General features: G+C 43.0%; 1 protein-coding gene across 2 annotated transcripts in view; it reads right to left on the bottom strand.

The window, feature by feature from the left end:
- The window catches only part of SH2D1A (SH2 domain containing 1A), a 665,119-nt gene extending 657,377 nt beyond the window's left edge, over positions 1-7,742 (bottom strand). Inside the window, exon 1 of one of the 2 annotated variants that reach the window (XM_086966743.1) lies at positions 7,505-7,741. In XM_086966743.1, the coding sequence (XP_086822869.1) occupies positions 7,505-7,641 (137 nt within the window). In that variant the 5' untranslated portion in view covers positions 7,642-7,741. Of the gene's footprint in view, positions 1-7,504 lie in introns of both variants that reach the window. The other variant, XM_086966742.1, reaches the window with a different exon arrangement.
- Positions 7,743-15,827: the final 8,085 nt, after the last annotated feature.

Here is a 15,827-nt window from a genome sequence, read left to right on the forward strand (position 1 = left end):
CTTACCTTCGATATTTTGTCCCATCGATATTTAAACTTCGATATAATTGTATATCGAAATTTAAAACTCGATATTTTGTCTGTGTACCACCCCTAAGTTTGCTAATGTTTCCCATAAGAGTGTACGAGGGACGAGATTGAACGCAGCCCTCAGGTCCATAAAAGCAACATACAAACTGCCCTTCTTAATTTTGATATATTTCCAAACAATACAAGTAAACCTAAAGACCTGGTCTACAGTGCTGACTTTTGCTCTGAACCCTGCCTGATATTGGCATAGTATCTGGGAATCATCCATCCACTCTAAAAGCCTGTTTAAAATGTGTCTGGCATACACTTTTTGAATAAGATCTATCAAACTGATTGTGCGATAATTTGCTAGATCATAGCGATCTCCTTTTTTAAAAATCGTTATGATTTCAGCCCCCTTCCAGGACTCCGGAATTGGAGTACCTGCTGCTATGGAGTTACATAGGAAATTAATATACGGTCCCCAAACTTCTATGTCATGTTTGGGTAGATCGCCAGGGATCTTGTCAGTTCCCGGGGCTTTCCCTGGTTTGATGGCCTGTATCGCCTGGACAGTCTCTTCTAAGCTGAAGTATAGAGTAGTAGTCCTTAATGGCAAATCGACCACCTGTTCAGCTATGGGGAACCCCTCTTTGTTTAGGGAGTATAACTTAAGAAAGTGATCTCTCCATGTTTTTTCATCAAGGAAGGTGTCCTTGCAGGATCTGCCCGACTTATTTCCTTTTGATATTAGGATCCAGAAAGTGGCTTAATCCTTCATTTTTGCTGCCATAAGTAGATCAGCCCAGATTTCTTCGTCCCAAGCTTTCTTTGAATAGGAGAGGGTTTTCTTATATGCTTGTCTGGTATCTCTGATTCCCTTTGAGTCCTTAGTTTTAACTGCCTGGATCAGGAGAGACTTTGCTACACAGCACTCTTTATTGTACCATGGGTTACCATGTTCTAAGTTGATGTTATGAGATCTATCCCCCTTCTCATAGATTTTACTCAGAAGAGGAGTTAAAGCATCAACCAAATTAAGGTGCATATCTAATACTCCATGATCGCCTAAGGTGAGATCCTGGCATGTAGCAACTTTATCGGCAAAGGTATTGTAAATACATGTCATAGATGTCTCCTTGGCTAAGATATATGGCCATCTTAGTGCACGCCTGTTATTACTTATCTGGGGTTCACCATCATACCCCTTGGGCACTATTTCTGTAGCTGTATTAGTTTTAAAAGGCTGAGGATCCAGGGTTAATTGTAACGGTAAGTGATCACTCTCAGTCCTATACTCAACCTTGAAATCAGAAATTGTTTACCACGAACTCATGGAGACCATTATAAAATCTATATGGGACTTGGAATTTCCTCTACAAAATGTAGGGGCTGCTGGTCTATCTGACTGGAAACGACCGTTACAAGCCCTTAAATCATGCCCTACAGTTAGTTGTAAGATTTGGCTAGCCGCAACAGTACATTTTACCACCCCATTGCTATCTAAGGCAGGGATATTGTTTGCCTTGTCTTGTTCCTCAAATAAACCATCTAATCCCAATATTGGCTCATATTTGCAATTAAAGTCCCCTCCTATAATTAATTGTGAGTTAGGGCCCAGAGTATTAAGAAAGAAGTCCAGTTGGTCAATCAGCCCAGATTCCTTATTTAAAGGGCTGGGCCTATTATATGCATTTATTAAATAGACATGCTTTTTTTCTCTGGTCATTATTTTTACACCTAACAAATCACGGGATCCAATGGAAAGCGGAGTGACTTCAATTTGTAAATCAATTTTTATCCAAATCACCAAGCCCCACCACCAGTTGTTATCAGCAGTTTAGTATACCGGTCCAAAGTAGATTTGATATATTGCCATCCCTGGAAGACATAGATTGACTTACCTTAAACCCTAGTTTGGTACTACAAAGGGGGCATGGAAGTGATATTTTTAATACTGTAAAGATTGCACCTGTGGCCCCAAAGAAGTTTATTTATAATCTTAAGAAACATACTGAAAATCAAGCCATCCGCCCTATCGATCAATGTATTGGGCCAATTGATGCCACTCGGGCAAATAGGGAAATGACCGACATTAATTTTGTACCTGATAATAGTGACCAGGGACCACTTATGATAGATGGAAACAACAAAAACCTGCATTTAAAGAGTGATGTCAATTTCTGTACCACAAACCATAGCTCAAATTGTGGCTACACAAACCATCTTACTAGGGTCGATTTTAGGGTTAGCCACTTGACTATACTCTCATGGAATGTGGCAGGCTTAAACACTAAATTTAGTAACCTGGATTGGCTGGATTTTATTTATCATTTTGATATTTTATGTATTCAGGAAACTTGGATAACTAAAACTTTACATATCAATGGGTTTAAAACCTTTCTAACTCCGGCCGTGCCTTCTAGGCATGGGAGGAGCAAGGGGGGGTTGGGTATTTTTATATCACACAGGTTGAACCTCAGAAAGGTGGCTATTGTGGTATCTAATATTTTCTATCACATTTTAAAATTGTACATTGATAAACAGTATTGTATCGTTCTTATAAATTTTTATAACAATATTCCTGTTACAGAAATGAGCAAAGTTATTAGGCAGTTTCTGGTGGATTTGTCGGCCATCCAAAGGAATATATCTAACGAACTTTGTGTAATTTGGGGAGGTGACTTTAATGTGAATCCGTGTAGTCAAGCGTATGGTGGACATTGTGGACTCTCACATGATGATGATATAGACATCTCCCATTTCTCACATTCACTTATTGGAGAAATGCTAAATACTGTTAAATATTCCTTGGATTTAGGCTTTGTTAATGATTTGTGCTCACCACCTATCCTCTTTAGTAGTACATTTAATGGTCGGTGGTTGTCCTCAACTATAGATTTTTTTCTAATATCAAATAGATATGCGGATAGAATTTCTAACTTTAAAACCCACACAGTAGCTTCTAGCGATCATTTTCCGATCAGTTTTAAGTTAGACTTGCCGACTAAGGTGGTATCCCTGGGACAGTTACCTACAGAGCCACTAAGAGACATTGCTATAAATAGGACTAACGGATACTCCATTAGATGGCGGGAGTGGATACTTTCCAATTAACCAAGACACTTCTAGCTAATTATGATCTAGAGTTTCAGGCCTGCCTAGATGAGAGGGCAGCAGATGTAGATATCCATAATTCCTTTCAAAAAATCTTACAGGCTGTTGAAACAAAAATAATGACAAAATCAAAAAGCACCTCCAATAGTAGGTTGCGTTGGTTTGACACTCAGTGTAGTAAGTCACACGCTGCCCTGATGTCGGCCTTGCATAATCCGATTAGAGATTGGGATGAAATAAAATGGGCTAGGCTGGCATATAAAAGATCCCTTAAAGTATGTAAAGGGGCCCTTTGAACTGAATTGTGGCAGGCCGTGAATGCACCGTTTTTGGCCCCCAAACACTCCCCTAGTTTTGAAAATACAATTGAGGCGGATCAATGGGAGTCCCATTTTTCTAGACTATATGGCGGTGGCTCTGTTCCCGCCATTGGTGGGGGCCCTGGTTTGGGCCCTTGTAGCCATCTCCCCATCCGCATCGATTTTGAGGTGGATGAGGTGATTGCGGCTATAAACGCTAGTGCTGGGAATAAAGCTCCGGGCCCAGATTGTGTACCCGTGGACCTTTTCAAATCATGCCCCAAGTTGTGGGGTCCACTTTTAACATTGGTCCTAAGGGCATGATGTGTTCAAGGTTTTACTTCGACCTGGACAGAGTCCACCCTTGTTCCCATCTTTAAGAAAGGTGATCGCAATGACCCAGCTTGCTACCGCCCCATTTCATTGTTGGACTCCTTAGTAAAGGTTGCCGGGCGGTGGTCTTAAATAGATTGCAAATGTGGGCTGAGGATACAGGTATCATTTCAGATTTACAGTACGGATTTTGCACTGGTCCGGGCACAATCGAACAAAGCCTGAATCTGAGCCTCATTATCGGAAAATATGTCCAAGCAAAAAAAGGGAGTTTGTATATGTGTTTTGCTGACTTGAGCTCAGCGTTTGATTGTGTCAATCACCCAAAGCTTTGGAAATTTCTAGAGGAAATAGGGGTGGAAGGTCAATTAGTTAATTTCTTAAAACAATCCTATCTAGAGGCCCGGGCTAGGGTTTGTTACGGCAGAACGGGTGAGCTTAGTTATAGTTTTCCCATTGGAAAGGGGGTAAGGCAAGGGTGCGTGCTCGCACCATTCCTTTTTACCCTCTATATAAACAGCTTGGGAGACTTTTTAGCACAGGAATGTCAAGACCTGCCTAGCATTGGCAACAGGGCAATTGGCGAATTATTATATGCCGATGATGCGGTTCTGTTAGCCCGCACCCCGAACGGCCTGCAAATAATAGTGACGAGTTTTGTATCTTATATGTCAAGCCTGGACCTGAAAGTTAACATCTCAAAAACCTTTGTCATGAAATGTAGTAAGCCCAGTGTAAAGTGCCGAAATATTTTCATACGTAGCGGGAAACTTGATTTTGTAGATTATTTTTCATATCTGGGGGTTGTTTTTCAGAGTAGGGGTTTGTGGGCAAAAGCTGTCAATTGCAGAAAATTACTTTTTGCTAAAGGTACAGGTGCTCTGAATAATTTTGCAAGGAGGTTAGGCAAGCACCCTATTGATGACCTCCTGGTAATATATAAAGCCAAATGTATCTCTGTTGCCTTGTATGGGGCTGGCAGTTGGGGCCATGTAAATGTGGAGCCAGTCCAACAAGTTGAAAATAGTTTTCTGAGATACCTTCTGGCTGTTCCTGATATCACAGCTACTTACATCTGCCATGCCGGGTCGGGCCGGTCATACCTGTCTGACATTATTAACCCCTTGCATGCTCGTCATGAACTACAGTGCTCCGGTGCTCATGACGAGCTGAGCTCGTCATGGCCTTTAGAACGCTCGCACGCTGGGATAATTCCCCTGCTGTGCTGAACGTTCTAAAGAAACGGGTGTGGCCGTGATGAGCTCAGCTCGTCATGAGCACAGGAGCACTGTAGCTCATGACAAGCTGAGCTCGTCAAGAGAATGGGGGCGCTGCGCGCACCCCTCTGTTCCCCTCAGCACAGCGGGGGAATGTACCCAGCAGGGAAGGGGTTAAAATCCAGCCTATTTTCTTATGGCAGAAGGTCTGGACAGGTGTGTCTACAGGCCTAAATCGGGAAGTGAGCTTAGATTGTTTGAAACTGCAGCAGGTAAATTACATCCCCTGGCTCGCATATATTAAAACATTTTTTGGTGACCTTGACCACACTGAGTTGTTTGACAATCCTGATTCCATGCTTCATATCTCGAGGAAGGACCTAAAAACATTATGTTTAAATCATCTGGAGACGATCAGGTTGTCTTTTAACATTATGAAAGAGCCAGTCAGAGCCAATCAATTACTTTTGATTCAAACAGAGATACAGTCGTATTTATTGTGTACCCCAAGTAATTATGATAGGTAGAAGTGTGGCTCAATGATTAGAGCGGCAGACCCTGATGCAGTGGTCTAGCCCGGGACCAGGGTTCAATTCCCCGCCTCGGCGGGTCTTGGGCTCAAAATTCCACGGACCTGATAATTCTCGCCTCAGTGCCTATTCCAATCATAGAGTCCCACTCTGCAACTATGGACAATAGCTTGCTTAATCTCCGCAACGGCCCCAACAACGCTAAGGATGCCTGGCCTCCACCTTGGGGGTGCCCAGGAGTGGACGCCTCTCAGGGAAAGCCAGGATGTTTTCCACAGAGGTATTCGTACAAGTGCCTTGAGACCCTTGCGGGTGAGTAGTGCGCTATACAAGTATCAATTTACAATTTACATTTACGGACACGCCTACGCTTAGGCAACTTTCACAACCTGGTTACATTTCCCCAATTAAATGACTGGTCACGTTATCCCTGCCCCTGTCCTTGTGACAATGTATCTAAACAGTTGACAATTCACATTATGTTTTTTTGTAAATGTTATACTGTACTTAGGAGAAGATGGATTGTGCCTTATTTGAAGATGCTAGGCTTGAGGCAATGTCGACCCGCATTTATATGGCTTCAATCTCTAACGGATGAAAATGTCACTAGTCACATTGTAAAATATCTGATAGGGGTGGTCAGAACAAGGTCATCGATGCAAGGTCCAACTCTGGTTGAAACTAACTGATTCACATGATGATTTTGTTACTACCTGAGCATGCGGCTAACACTTTGAAATCCGACTGTTGTTTCATGTTTATGGTAATTGTAATGGATTTTAATCAGTTTTTAGCTTGATAATCTTTTTAATTATGAATGCTTATTTTTAAATGTTGATTGATATTTCTTGTGCTTTTATGATTTAATACTTGAATCGGATAAAGCAAATATTGATTAATTGATTGACTCGTTTGCCAGCCACGCGACAGTCGAGGCAGCTGTGTTAAAATTCCCAATGCAAGATTATCAAACGCGGTGTGATTTGAAGGGCAGAAGCGAGAAAGGCAAGTCGTGTTTATACTTCTTCCTTCCTCTTTCTAGGCATGTAGCTAAAGAAAGCTGACAGCTCTCAGCTTCCGAGTAGTCTGAAGCAGTGAGAGAGCAAAGTATCACGGGCTCTAAAGCGAGTGAGTAAAGTATCCCGTGTAGCCCTGGGTGGATATCAAAAGACATCCGTAACTAGGGGCCCCTTATACCACAAGGCGCCGGTGCCACTGCACCTGCCGCACCAGTTATGGTACGCCACCTATTTGGAATAGCTTCTTTTCTCGTGATTTGGGCGGTAAAGGTAAAGATATAACTTCTGAAGGCAAAGCAACCACACAGGAGCACGAGCCGCCGGGCTGCTGGGAGCATCGTTGGTACCCGGAGTGTGAGGTGGTGGAGACGGGTCGGCACACACATGATCATTTCATCTATGTAAAGAATGTCTGGTCCACGCACCCAGTAAAAAAAATCCCATGTCGTGTTTTCTATGACCCAATGTCTGTCTCCCTGGTGCCTTTTGCATACTTCCCACCTCGTAGGACTCTCCCACCTGCATCCCCATCACCCGCTCAACCTACACGTGTCCTTGCCTTATCTCTGAAAATGTGTACAGCGCCTTCAGAGTCGTTTATAGCTCAATGAACTCAGCAAATCAGGGTTATTACGTGAAATAGCTGCTCCATATCATGGCTCGTTTCAGCAATCCACCAATATGCCCAAATAATGCGATTTAGTCATTATGTATCTATTTTGAGCAGGTCTGCTTCTCAAGGACAAAATAAACGGCGTTCGCAACGTGTAAAGCGCCCCAACGCAGTTCACTCGACTGTTTGCGCTATAGTAAAAACTGAAATAAATAAGTGTGTGTGACCACTTTCACGAAATTCAAAATCCACAGCTCCTCAATGGAATGCCAATGTATATTAAACTACCGTACTGGAACTATATTGCCTCTTATATAGTTCACACAATAATTCTGTGCGCCTTTCTGACGCACAGGGCGGTTACTCACAGCACGCACAGGCAGTACACCCCGGGCACGCTCCCGCTGTCTCTTATCAAGTAGCTGCCGTCCAGCCCCACGTCTGTTAACAGCCTCTCCCCGGTCTCCCGGCTGATGCTTCCGTGATACACTGACACCGCCTGCATGCCTTGGTGAGCCACTGTGTCTGCCTGCAGTGAAATGGTGGCGCGCTGGAGCTGAGGCCTGTGCGGTCTGACGCTAGAGGTTACTCTTCCAGCTGTTGACACAGGTCGACGGTCTGTCCTCACCCAGTAACACCTACGACAAACAGGATACGTGAGAGGCGGGACGTGTCTGTAAGAGCGAAGCCTCTTCTGCAAAAGTGCACCGGGTTTATTTCGGACTACGTCACCAAAACATTACGGTTACGTTTCTACTAAATAGATTTAGATTTCTATAGCCTCCCGAAGAGGAAAAAAGTACTCACTGCAGAATACACTGAAAGTATCGGTGAAACAAAGGCATTCTGTGTGCATGGTTTCCCCACTTTTTTATGTGGCGCATGCTAGTTTAACGCATTCAGTTAGCGAAGATTTATAGTTCAGTTTGTCACCATGATGTTTCCAAGAGATTGTTGCTAAAAGAGGGGAACACCTGAGTGTGGTGGTGGAGGGCTAGGCCCAAACGAGGCCTACGGGACGGCGCAATGAACGGCATTAGAACGGTTAAGGGGTCTTATCCGTTCGCCCTTCCGCACCACACCCTAAACCCAGTTTCTTCATACCTTAACGTTTACACTAGGCAGTGCGCCCAACCTTTCTGAAACCCTAAAAACCCCACCTGCTGTGTCCCATCTTTTGATTCAGTCAGGGCGCCTCCACATTTGCTATACTGAACCAATCGGGACTTATCCATGGATAGAGCCAAGGCAGCTGCAGAACTTTTTGATAACCTATCCAAGGGTATGCCTACTCATATAGCATCAGCGAGTTCAGGTCCACCACGTATAGAATGTCTTAAAGATAAGTTCATAAGATTAGAGAAACTAAAAAAACAGGAAAATTCCCGTTGGTGGGATGGAACCACCTTGAAACAATACATGCGACTTAAACAGATACCTAGGGGACTACGCTCCCAAGTCTTCCCTACTTACGACGACTTGGATACTGACCGTATGACCAAATAGGAGGACTCCCTTAATAATAACTCCATGGTACTCATGGATATTCTAATTGAAAGTGCGGAACGCAAAACAACTAAATTACAGTCGGAAATATCAATTCTAGAACAAGAAATCAAAGACCTCAACCTTCCTGAGGCGACAATTAAAAATTACACCTTACTAGATGAGATCCTTTTGAAACATCAAGCTGAAATCAAAAACAGAAAGGCACGCCAATTAAAAAGCGACAAGGCCGATTATTGAGATGGTAGGGTTTTTACCTACGCACGTAAATATGACTCCATGATTCCTAATAATAAACAAGGGAGACAAGCAGGGACATCCACTACTAACAGCTCAGCAACATCTAGCACTACATCCTTGAGTACAGCAGGACTCAGTGAGTCAGAAACCGAGCTAACAGACAATACTGGTACCGCTAGCTCGGCTTTTTTAGTGGAAATGCAACGCATCAGGAAAGGCAACAGGGCACTGCCACCAAGAAGCGCACAAGACCCAAAACCCACAGGGGCAGGCGGGGTAAACAACAAAGATTACCGCAAAAAACTGAGGTCAGGGACCATGAGAAATTGAGTACTGCTAATCAGGAAGTACAGGTCATTAATCTCTCCTCTTTTCCATTAACCACAGACATGATTTCCCTGCTGAGCAAAGGCCTGAGCTTTAATCCCTACTCTACAGGAGACATTTGCCAAACCAAAATTGATGTGTTCAAGTTTGTTCGTAACCTTAAATTAAAAAAACACTTTGCAGGAGAAAATAATACTAACAAACAGTCTAAGAATATTCCTACTGTTTTTGATGCTGATCAATTGACAATAAAAGATGTGCAATCAACACATTTGCTTCTTTCCTTGGCAGAACGTGAGGAGAGTCCTTATGACATGGAGAGTCTTCTAGAAGAGCTTGATGTGGAGACTGATTATGGTTTGGCCAGTGGCTTAAAGTGTAAATCCAAATGGACCCCCACACTACCTGGGGGTAATGCTATTGATAATTTCCATAGACGCATCCTAGAGGATCTTAATAAGGTTAATACCAAAAATTTGGATTCAACTTTCAAATACAAGGACAACCTCACTAAGGGTGAACGCAATGCACTTTCAACTTTGAGTAATAACTCTGACATCATCATCAGAGAAGCTGATAAAGGGGGCAACATTGTGGTGATGAATCTCCTTGACTACAATCAAGAGATTCTAAACCAGTTGAGCGATGAATCTTGCTATTCACAGTTGACACAGAACCCAATGGGTCCTCTGACAATGTTAATCAATGATAAACTACTTATTTGGAAGCAATCTGGCCTTTTGAACAATGATGAGTACCTCTACCTGAAAGTATCCAGACCATCCTTTCCCTGGTTATACACACTACCCAAGATACATAAAGATCTACCCTTCCCCCCTGGCAGACCTATAGTCTCAGGGATAGGAGGACCAACAGAAAGGTTAGCTGAATATGTGGACCTTTTCTTGGTACCACTTGTGAGGAACCTGCCCTCCTACATACAAGACTCAAAGCATATACTTAGTATAATGACAGACATGGAGTGGCAACTGGGCACCACCTTGGTAACTATGGCTGTGGTATCCTTGTACACCAGCATCAACCCTGATCTTGGTATGGAAGCCATGAACAAGATTTTATCTAACAGACCAGCCTCACTATGGGCACATACGAATATGCTACTATCAATGATGGACCTCATCCTTACCAATAATTTTTTCATGTTCGACCGGAAATGGTACCAACAGAAAAGAGGGGTGGCTATGGGTTCAAAATTTTCCCCATCCTTTGCCAACCTCTTCATGGGGGCACTGGAAACATACTTGATCTGGGGAACAAAAGGATCACAATATATCGACTCCATCATCTTTTGGGGACGGTATATTGACGATTGTATATTACTGTGGTCTGGTTCTGAAGAATTACTACAAAACTTTTTTGAATACCTTAACACTAACTCTTGGGAGATCAGGTTCACAATGCAACATAGCAAAAGGAGCATAGAGTTTCTGGACTTAGAATTTTATGTTAATGATAAATCATTACACAGCGGACTCTATAGAAAACCTACCTCTTGCAATGCTATTTTACATACATCTAGTTCACATCCATTGCATCAAATACGTTTTATCCCTTATGGTGAATTTCTTCGAGCAAGACGCAATTGTAGTGATCCAACTGAATTCAACAATTGCATTGTGGACATGAGTGATAGGTTCTTAAGAAGAGGATATTCTGAGGAAACTGTGAATAGAGCCAAAAAGAAAATAAGAAAAATTAAGAGACCAGACGGTCTCAAGAAACGAACGGAGCCCAAGTCCTCCACAAACAGTGTGAGACTCATAACTGAATACAGCGCAGTACACAACACTGTGAGAAAAAGTTTTATCAAACACTGGAATCTTTTAAAAGCAGACTCCATAGTGAAAGGATTGATTCCAGATAAGCCAGCAATTACATACAGAAAAGGACAAACATTGAGGAACAGACTCAGTCCAACTGTCCCCCGTAACATTCCCATCAATAATTGGATGACTAAACACAGCACCGTTTTTTTTAGGTGTGGTTTTTGTTCTATGTGCAGATGGGGCAAACAGGGGACTAAAACATTTACAAGTTTTAACAAAGCTACCTACAACATCAAACACAACATCACCTGTATGACCAAATTTGTTGTCTACATTATAGAGTCTCAATGTGGCAAATATTATGTGGGTAGCACCATCAGGGCTCTTAAAGAAAGGATGGCAGAACATATGAGGGCCATACAAAAAAGAGACCCGAAATATCCGGTGGCCCTGCATATTGCGGACTGCCAGCTCGTTGAGGATGAGGCCAAAGTGCGTTTCTATGGTATTGATGTTATTCCACTAAATATTAGAGGTGGAAATCGTGAACTCACTCTTAGATGCAAGGAAGCAATGTGGATAATGCGTTTACATTGCATTGAACACGGGCTCAACTATGATCCAGAGCTTCAATTTTTCCTAGGTGAATAAAGCACCAATTGACACAGTATCAGGAGTGTGCACTATATAGAAAGGCTCAATGTTGACACATACTTAATAGAACCATAAACTATCATCAACTACCGCTGTTCAGAATTCAGAAATAATGTGTTATTTTACGTTTCCCTTTTGAAATTTGTGGTAAATTATAGGATTTATACTGAATTTCAACATGATGTACAAAAGAATTGTTTTTCTATGATGGTATACATTATCCTATGCTTTTCTTAACCACTATTGTCATGAACCACACAACACCATATACTTTCAGAGGACTGTGATGAACCATGTGACATCCTATATCTCCTGATGATTTGCAGAATGTATTTTATGTTCCATATTTTTTATTCTGATTCACACAGTCACTTGGAGTGGGGTGTCTTTTTCGTGTCTTCTATGACACATTGGTGCGGCTAAGTACTATCGTCAGACTCGCGACTCAGCGATAGATATAAAGAACAAAAACTTCTTCAGTTTTATCACTGCTGATATATTTTAAACTATCCCCTGAGATAACCAATCTCTGAAATAAGTGAAGATATCTTAAATCCGTACGCATACCTCTCACGCGTAATTTTTATCCTAGGCAGTCGTGAGTTTCTATCTCGGGCGCCTTAAGAATACATTTAGGGCCAATATTATCATTCTGGTTCATGCTCTAGTCTCTCAGTATTGGAAACTATATAATTCCACTCCATTTCCGGTCACGTGTCCATATTTGGAAATTGGCGACCGGGAACCACAGGAGGAGGGATACTACGCCGACGGTGAGTGTCTTTCCTGATGAAAAATGGCAAGAACTAACTAGCAATTGTTTGCATTTTCAAATACGTCTAGGACCGTTTTTTAATGCCGCATTTTGGACTTTACCATTGCAGATTCTCCGGTTTCAAGTGGCACCCACTAGAACCGGAACCTGGTTTAGCATCCCCTCCCGGTCAGAGGCTTGATGTACACCGATATCAAGGTATCTTAATCGACTATTCTAGCTTTATCCTGATCATCTACAGACATTTGAAACACTAAGATCTAAAACACACGGCCTTTTGAATACACTTTTATAATTTTTTCTTGTCCTAGCACTACCGATAATACCAGTCATAACTTTACTTCTCGCAAATACTGAATTGATGGGACATTCACCACGTTAAGATAATTACGATCTTACCTCGTCTACTACTCCCAGATACGGTGAGTGGCGATTTCTAAGGGCTATTACGTCAGTATTCTTTACAGAGTTATGAATAACATGAACCTTTTAATTAGAGATTTTTATGACACACACAGCCCCCCCTTGTTTTTACCTCTTCTATAGGAAGAAACCACCACACCTGGAACCTCCTTAGTGAACGGAAGCATCCCTTCCTCTCTTCTCTTACAATACCCGTACCTGTCTAAATACGAGTAGGATCACCTATGCTTCCACGGTGAGAGGTTACTTTATACATATAGGTCTGCATAGAATGTCAGACATATGGATTACCTTTAAACGAATCACCAAGGGTACACACTAATAGGTGATTTCCCTGGTGCATCTTCTCCCTTCCTTGCCACCCATTAATCCTTGCCCCCGTTTGTCTTTTTCTCTACCACAGTAATCAGACTGTATAGACAAACTGATTGAGACCTATAGGATATTAGGTCGTGTCTTAAGGTATGCGAACTGCCGAACGTGCTAATAATTTCATTAACCTTTTTGTTAAAAGTTGGGCTTGCATGCACGCACTCCACAGCACAGTGATAATAATGACTCCTAAGGTGCATGTCACGTCGCAACACTAGGCTTTTTGTGGTGCTCCTGTCTTCGTCTATGCAGCTAATTCTTTGTCTGCGAAAACTTATAACTCTTTAACACTACATAATGTTTTGTGACCAATAGGTTTGAAATGGAGAACTTGATGTGTAATCAAATTTTGTTGGATATTAATGTCTTCTGTTCTCCGTACTACCACTTTTGTCACAGACTTTGGAGTTTCTTTAAAGGATGATCCAAGGGATTTTCTCTATTCTGTCCTCTTTGCTCTAACACTCTAATCACCATAGATACCGATCAGCGCACCTAGTGTTAAAAAGTTAGAAATGCTTACAAATGTGTAAATATGCACCGGAATAGTATAAGTGTTCCATACCCATACTATTGTGCTTCTTTCCCAGCCCTGAGGAGTCACAGTGATCTGTTCCCACGCGACGAAACACGTGTCGGCTGGTTGTGGAACCAATAAACCTACATCTATTTCCCAAAGATACTGAACTGGATTGCAATTGTCTTAATTGAGCTCAACACTTAGAATGTTTCTGTAAATTTGCCTAATCTGTGGTTATACCGTGAATTGTGTGTGCGAGGTCATTACAGTTATGGACTGAAAGTGGTTACCTTGAACACTTGGGCCCTCATTTACAATATTTTGCTGTATGGCAGCACCGCAAGCTTTTCTGCTGCGCTGCCCAACGGCAAAAGAAAAGGGCAAGAATACGTTGTATCGATCAGATATGGTGCATTCCTGACCATTCCCCCGCGCTAGCACAAAAATGGCTGCCATGCTCCAAGGCAGGCACCCTCCCGCCATGGTACTTTGTAGGGGTGATTGTTTTTGTGCAGTAAAGGAACACCTTCCTACACAAAACAATCAATGGAAGTGATTTTCTCCTATGTGTGCTGTATGCAGCAGCACACATAAAAAGAGCAAAAAATAAGGAGAAATAAAAGTATTTCACCAATAGGGCTTAGGCTGTTGACGCATTTCCAGGTTTACAGCTTGTTTTAAATCTGGGAATGTGCTAAATGCCATGGGTTTTATGTGGGAACACCCTCCCATGGCACGCTTCCCCATCATAGTGTGAGGAATCTCAGCGACTTTCGCTACATTGCCTCACTCCATATCTGCAAGATTATGAAAAGCCACACAGGGTGGCTTTACGTGGCCGTGTAGATAGGGCTAAGCTCTGTTCAGGACCTTAACATCAGTTAAAGTGATGTTCTGGCAGCACACAGGGCTTGTAAATGAGCCCCTGGATAGTAACCCTGATTACTCATGTCAACATCTAACAGAGATCACCATTAACAAATCTCAATTTCATTGCAGACGAAGTACCCACTCCTCCTGGCCAGCTGACTGTTCTGGATGACGGCCATGATGTGGATATCGACCTTGCAACTCTTAACCAGGACACCATCCGGCAAAGCCTGGCCTCCATTAACACACCATCTCCGTAGTGGGGTCTTCAGATGAACTGTCTACCAACCAATAGATACCACCTGCCAACCCACCTAGAGCCCTGGACACCAAGAACACAAAAGTAATATTCCAACATACTGCGGTAGGAGTACAACTGGAGATGATAGATGAGGTGCGAGCGGGGATGGAGACCTTGGTGGGCACCCTAGAGGGAGTCTGTAGGTGCCTTAGTCCCAATAGGGACAACACTGCGGCCATAAGAGGCACCTACTCTCTGTTCCATGGCCTCTAGCAGTCCCTGGCTAACATCGCTGGTGTCATGAGGCAAAGGCATAAACAAATGCCCTGCCAAAGTGGCACCAGTGAGGTTGCCAATAAGCTGGGGGCAATCAGAACCATCTTGGAGTCCAAGGAGCGGAAGCAGGACTCCTACATTGCTACCATGGCTGCCTACCACCGCAACGTTGCTGCTGTGTTGCAAAACTGATACCTAAGGGGATGATGGACGGAGCGCTTGAGCAAATCAAACACTCACCCCCAGTCAATTGGTCTGGGTTTAATCCATCTTCAGTCTTTAGCTCACTCCACCACCCCACTTCAGACATGGCCATATGCAAATAAGTCTGACCCTGTGCCTCATGGGAACAGTCCAGCCCGAACTGCCAAGCCATGTCTTCCCTGGACCGGAAACAAGCATCCTGGGACCGGTTTCGGGTTCATAACCCTCATCAGCCAGGCTATCATGAATCCAGTGGCACAGTGAGCAAGGGACCCATGTCTGGGCATACCCTGTCAATTTAGGGCGAATAAATCAATACCAAAGGGGATGATGGACGGAGCGCTTGAGCAAATCAAACATTCACCCAGTCAACTGATCTGGGTTTAATCCATTGTCATTATTTAGCTCACTCCACCACCCCAGTTCAGACATGGCCATATGCAAATCAGTCTGACCCTGTGCCTCCTGGGACAGTCCAGCTCGAACTGCCAAGCCA

Source organism: Lissotriton vulgaris, chromosome 4_1, assembly GCF_964263255.1.
Source record: "Lissotriton vulgaris chromosome 4_1, aLisVul1.2, whole genome shotgun sequence".
Lineage (NCBI taxonomy): Eukaryota > Metazoa > Chordata > Amphibia > Caudata > Salamandridae > Lissotriton > Lissotriton vulgaris.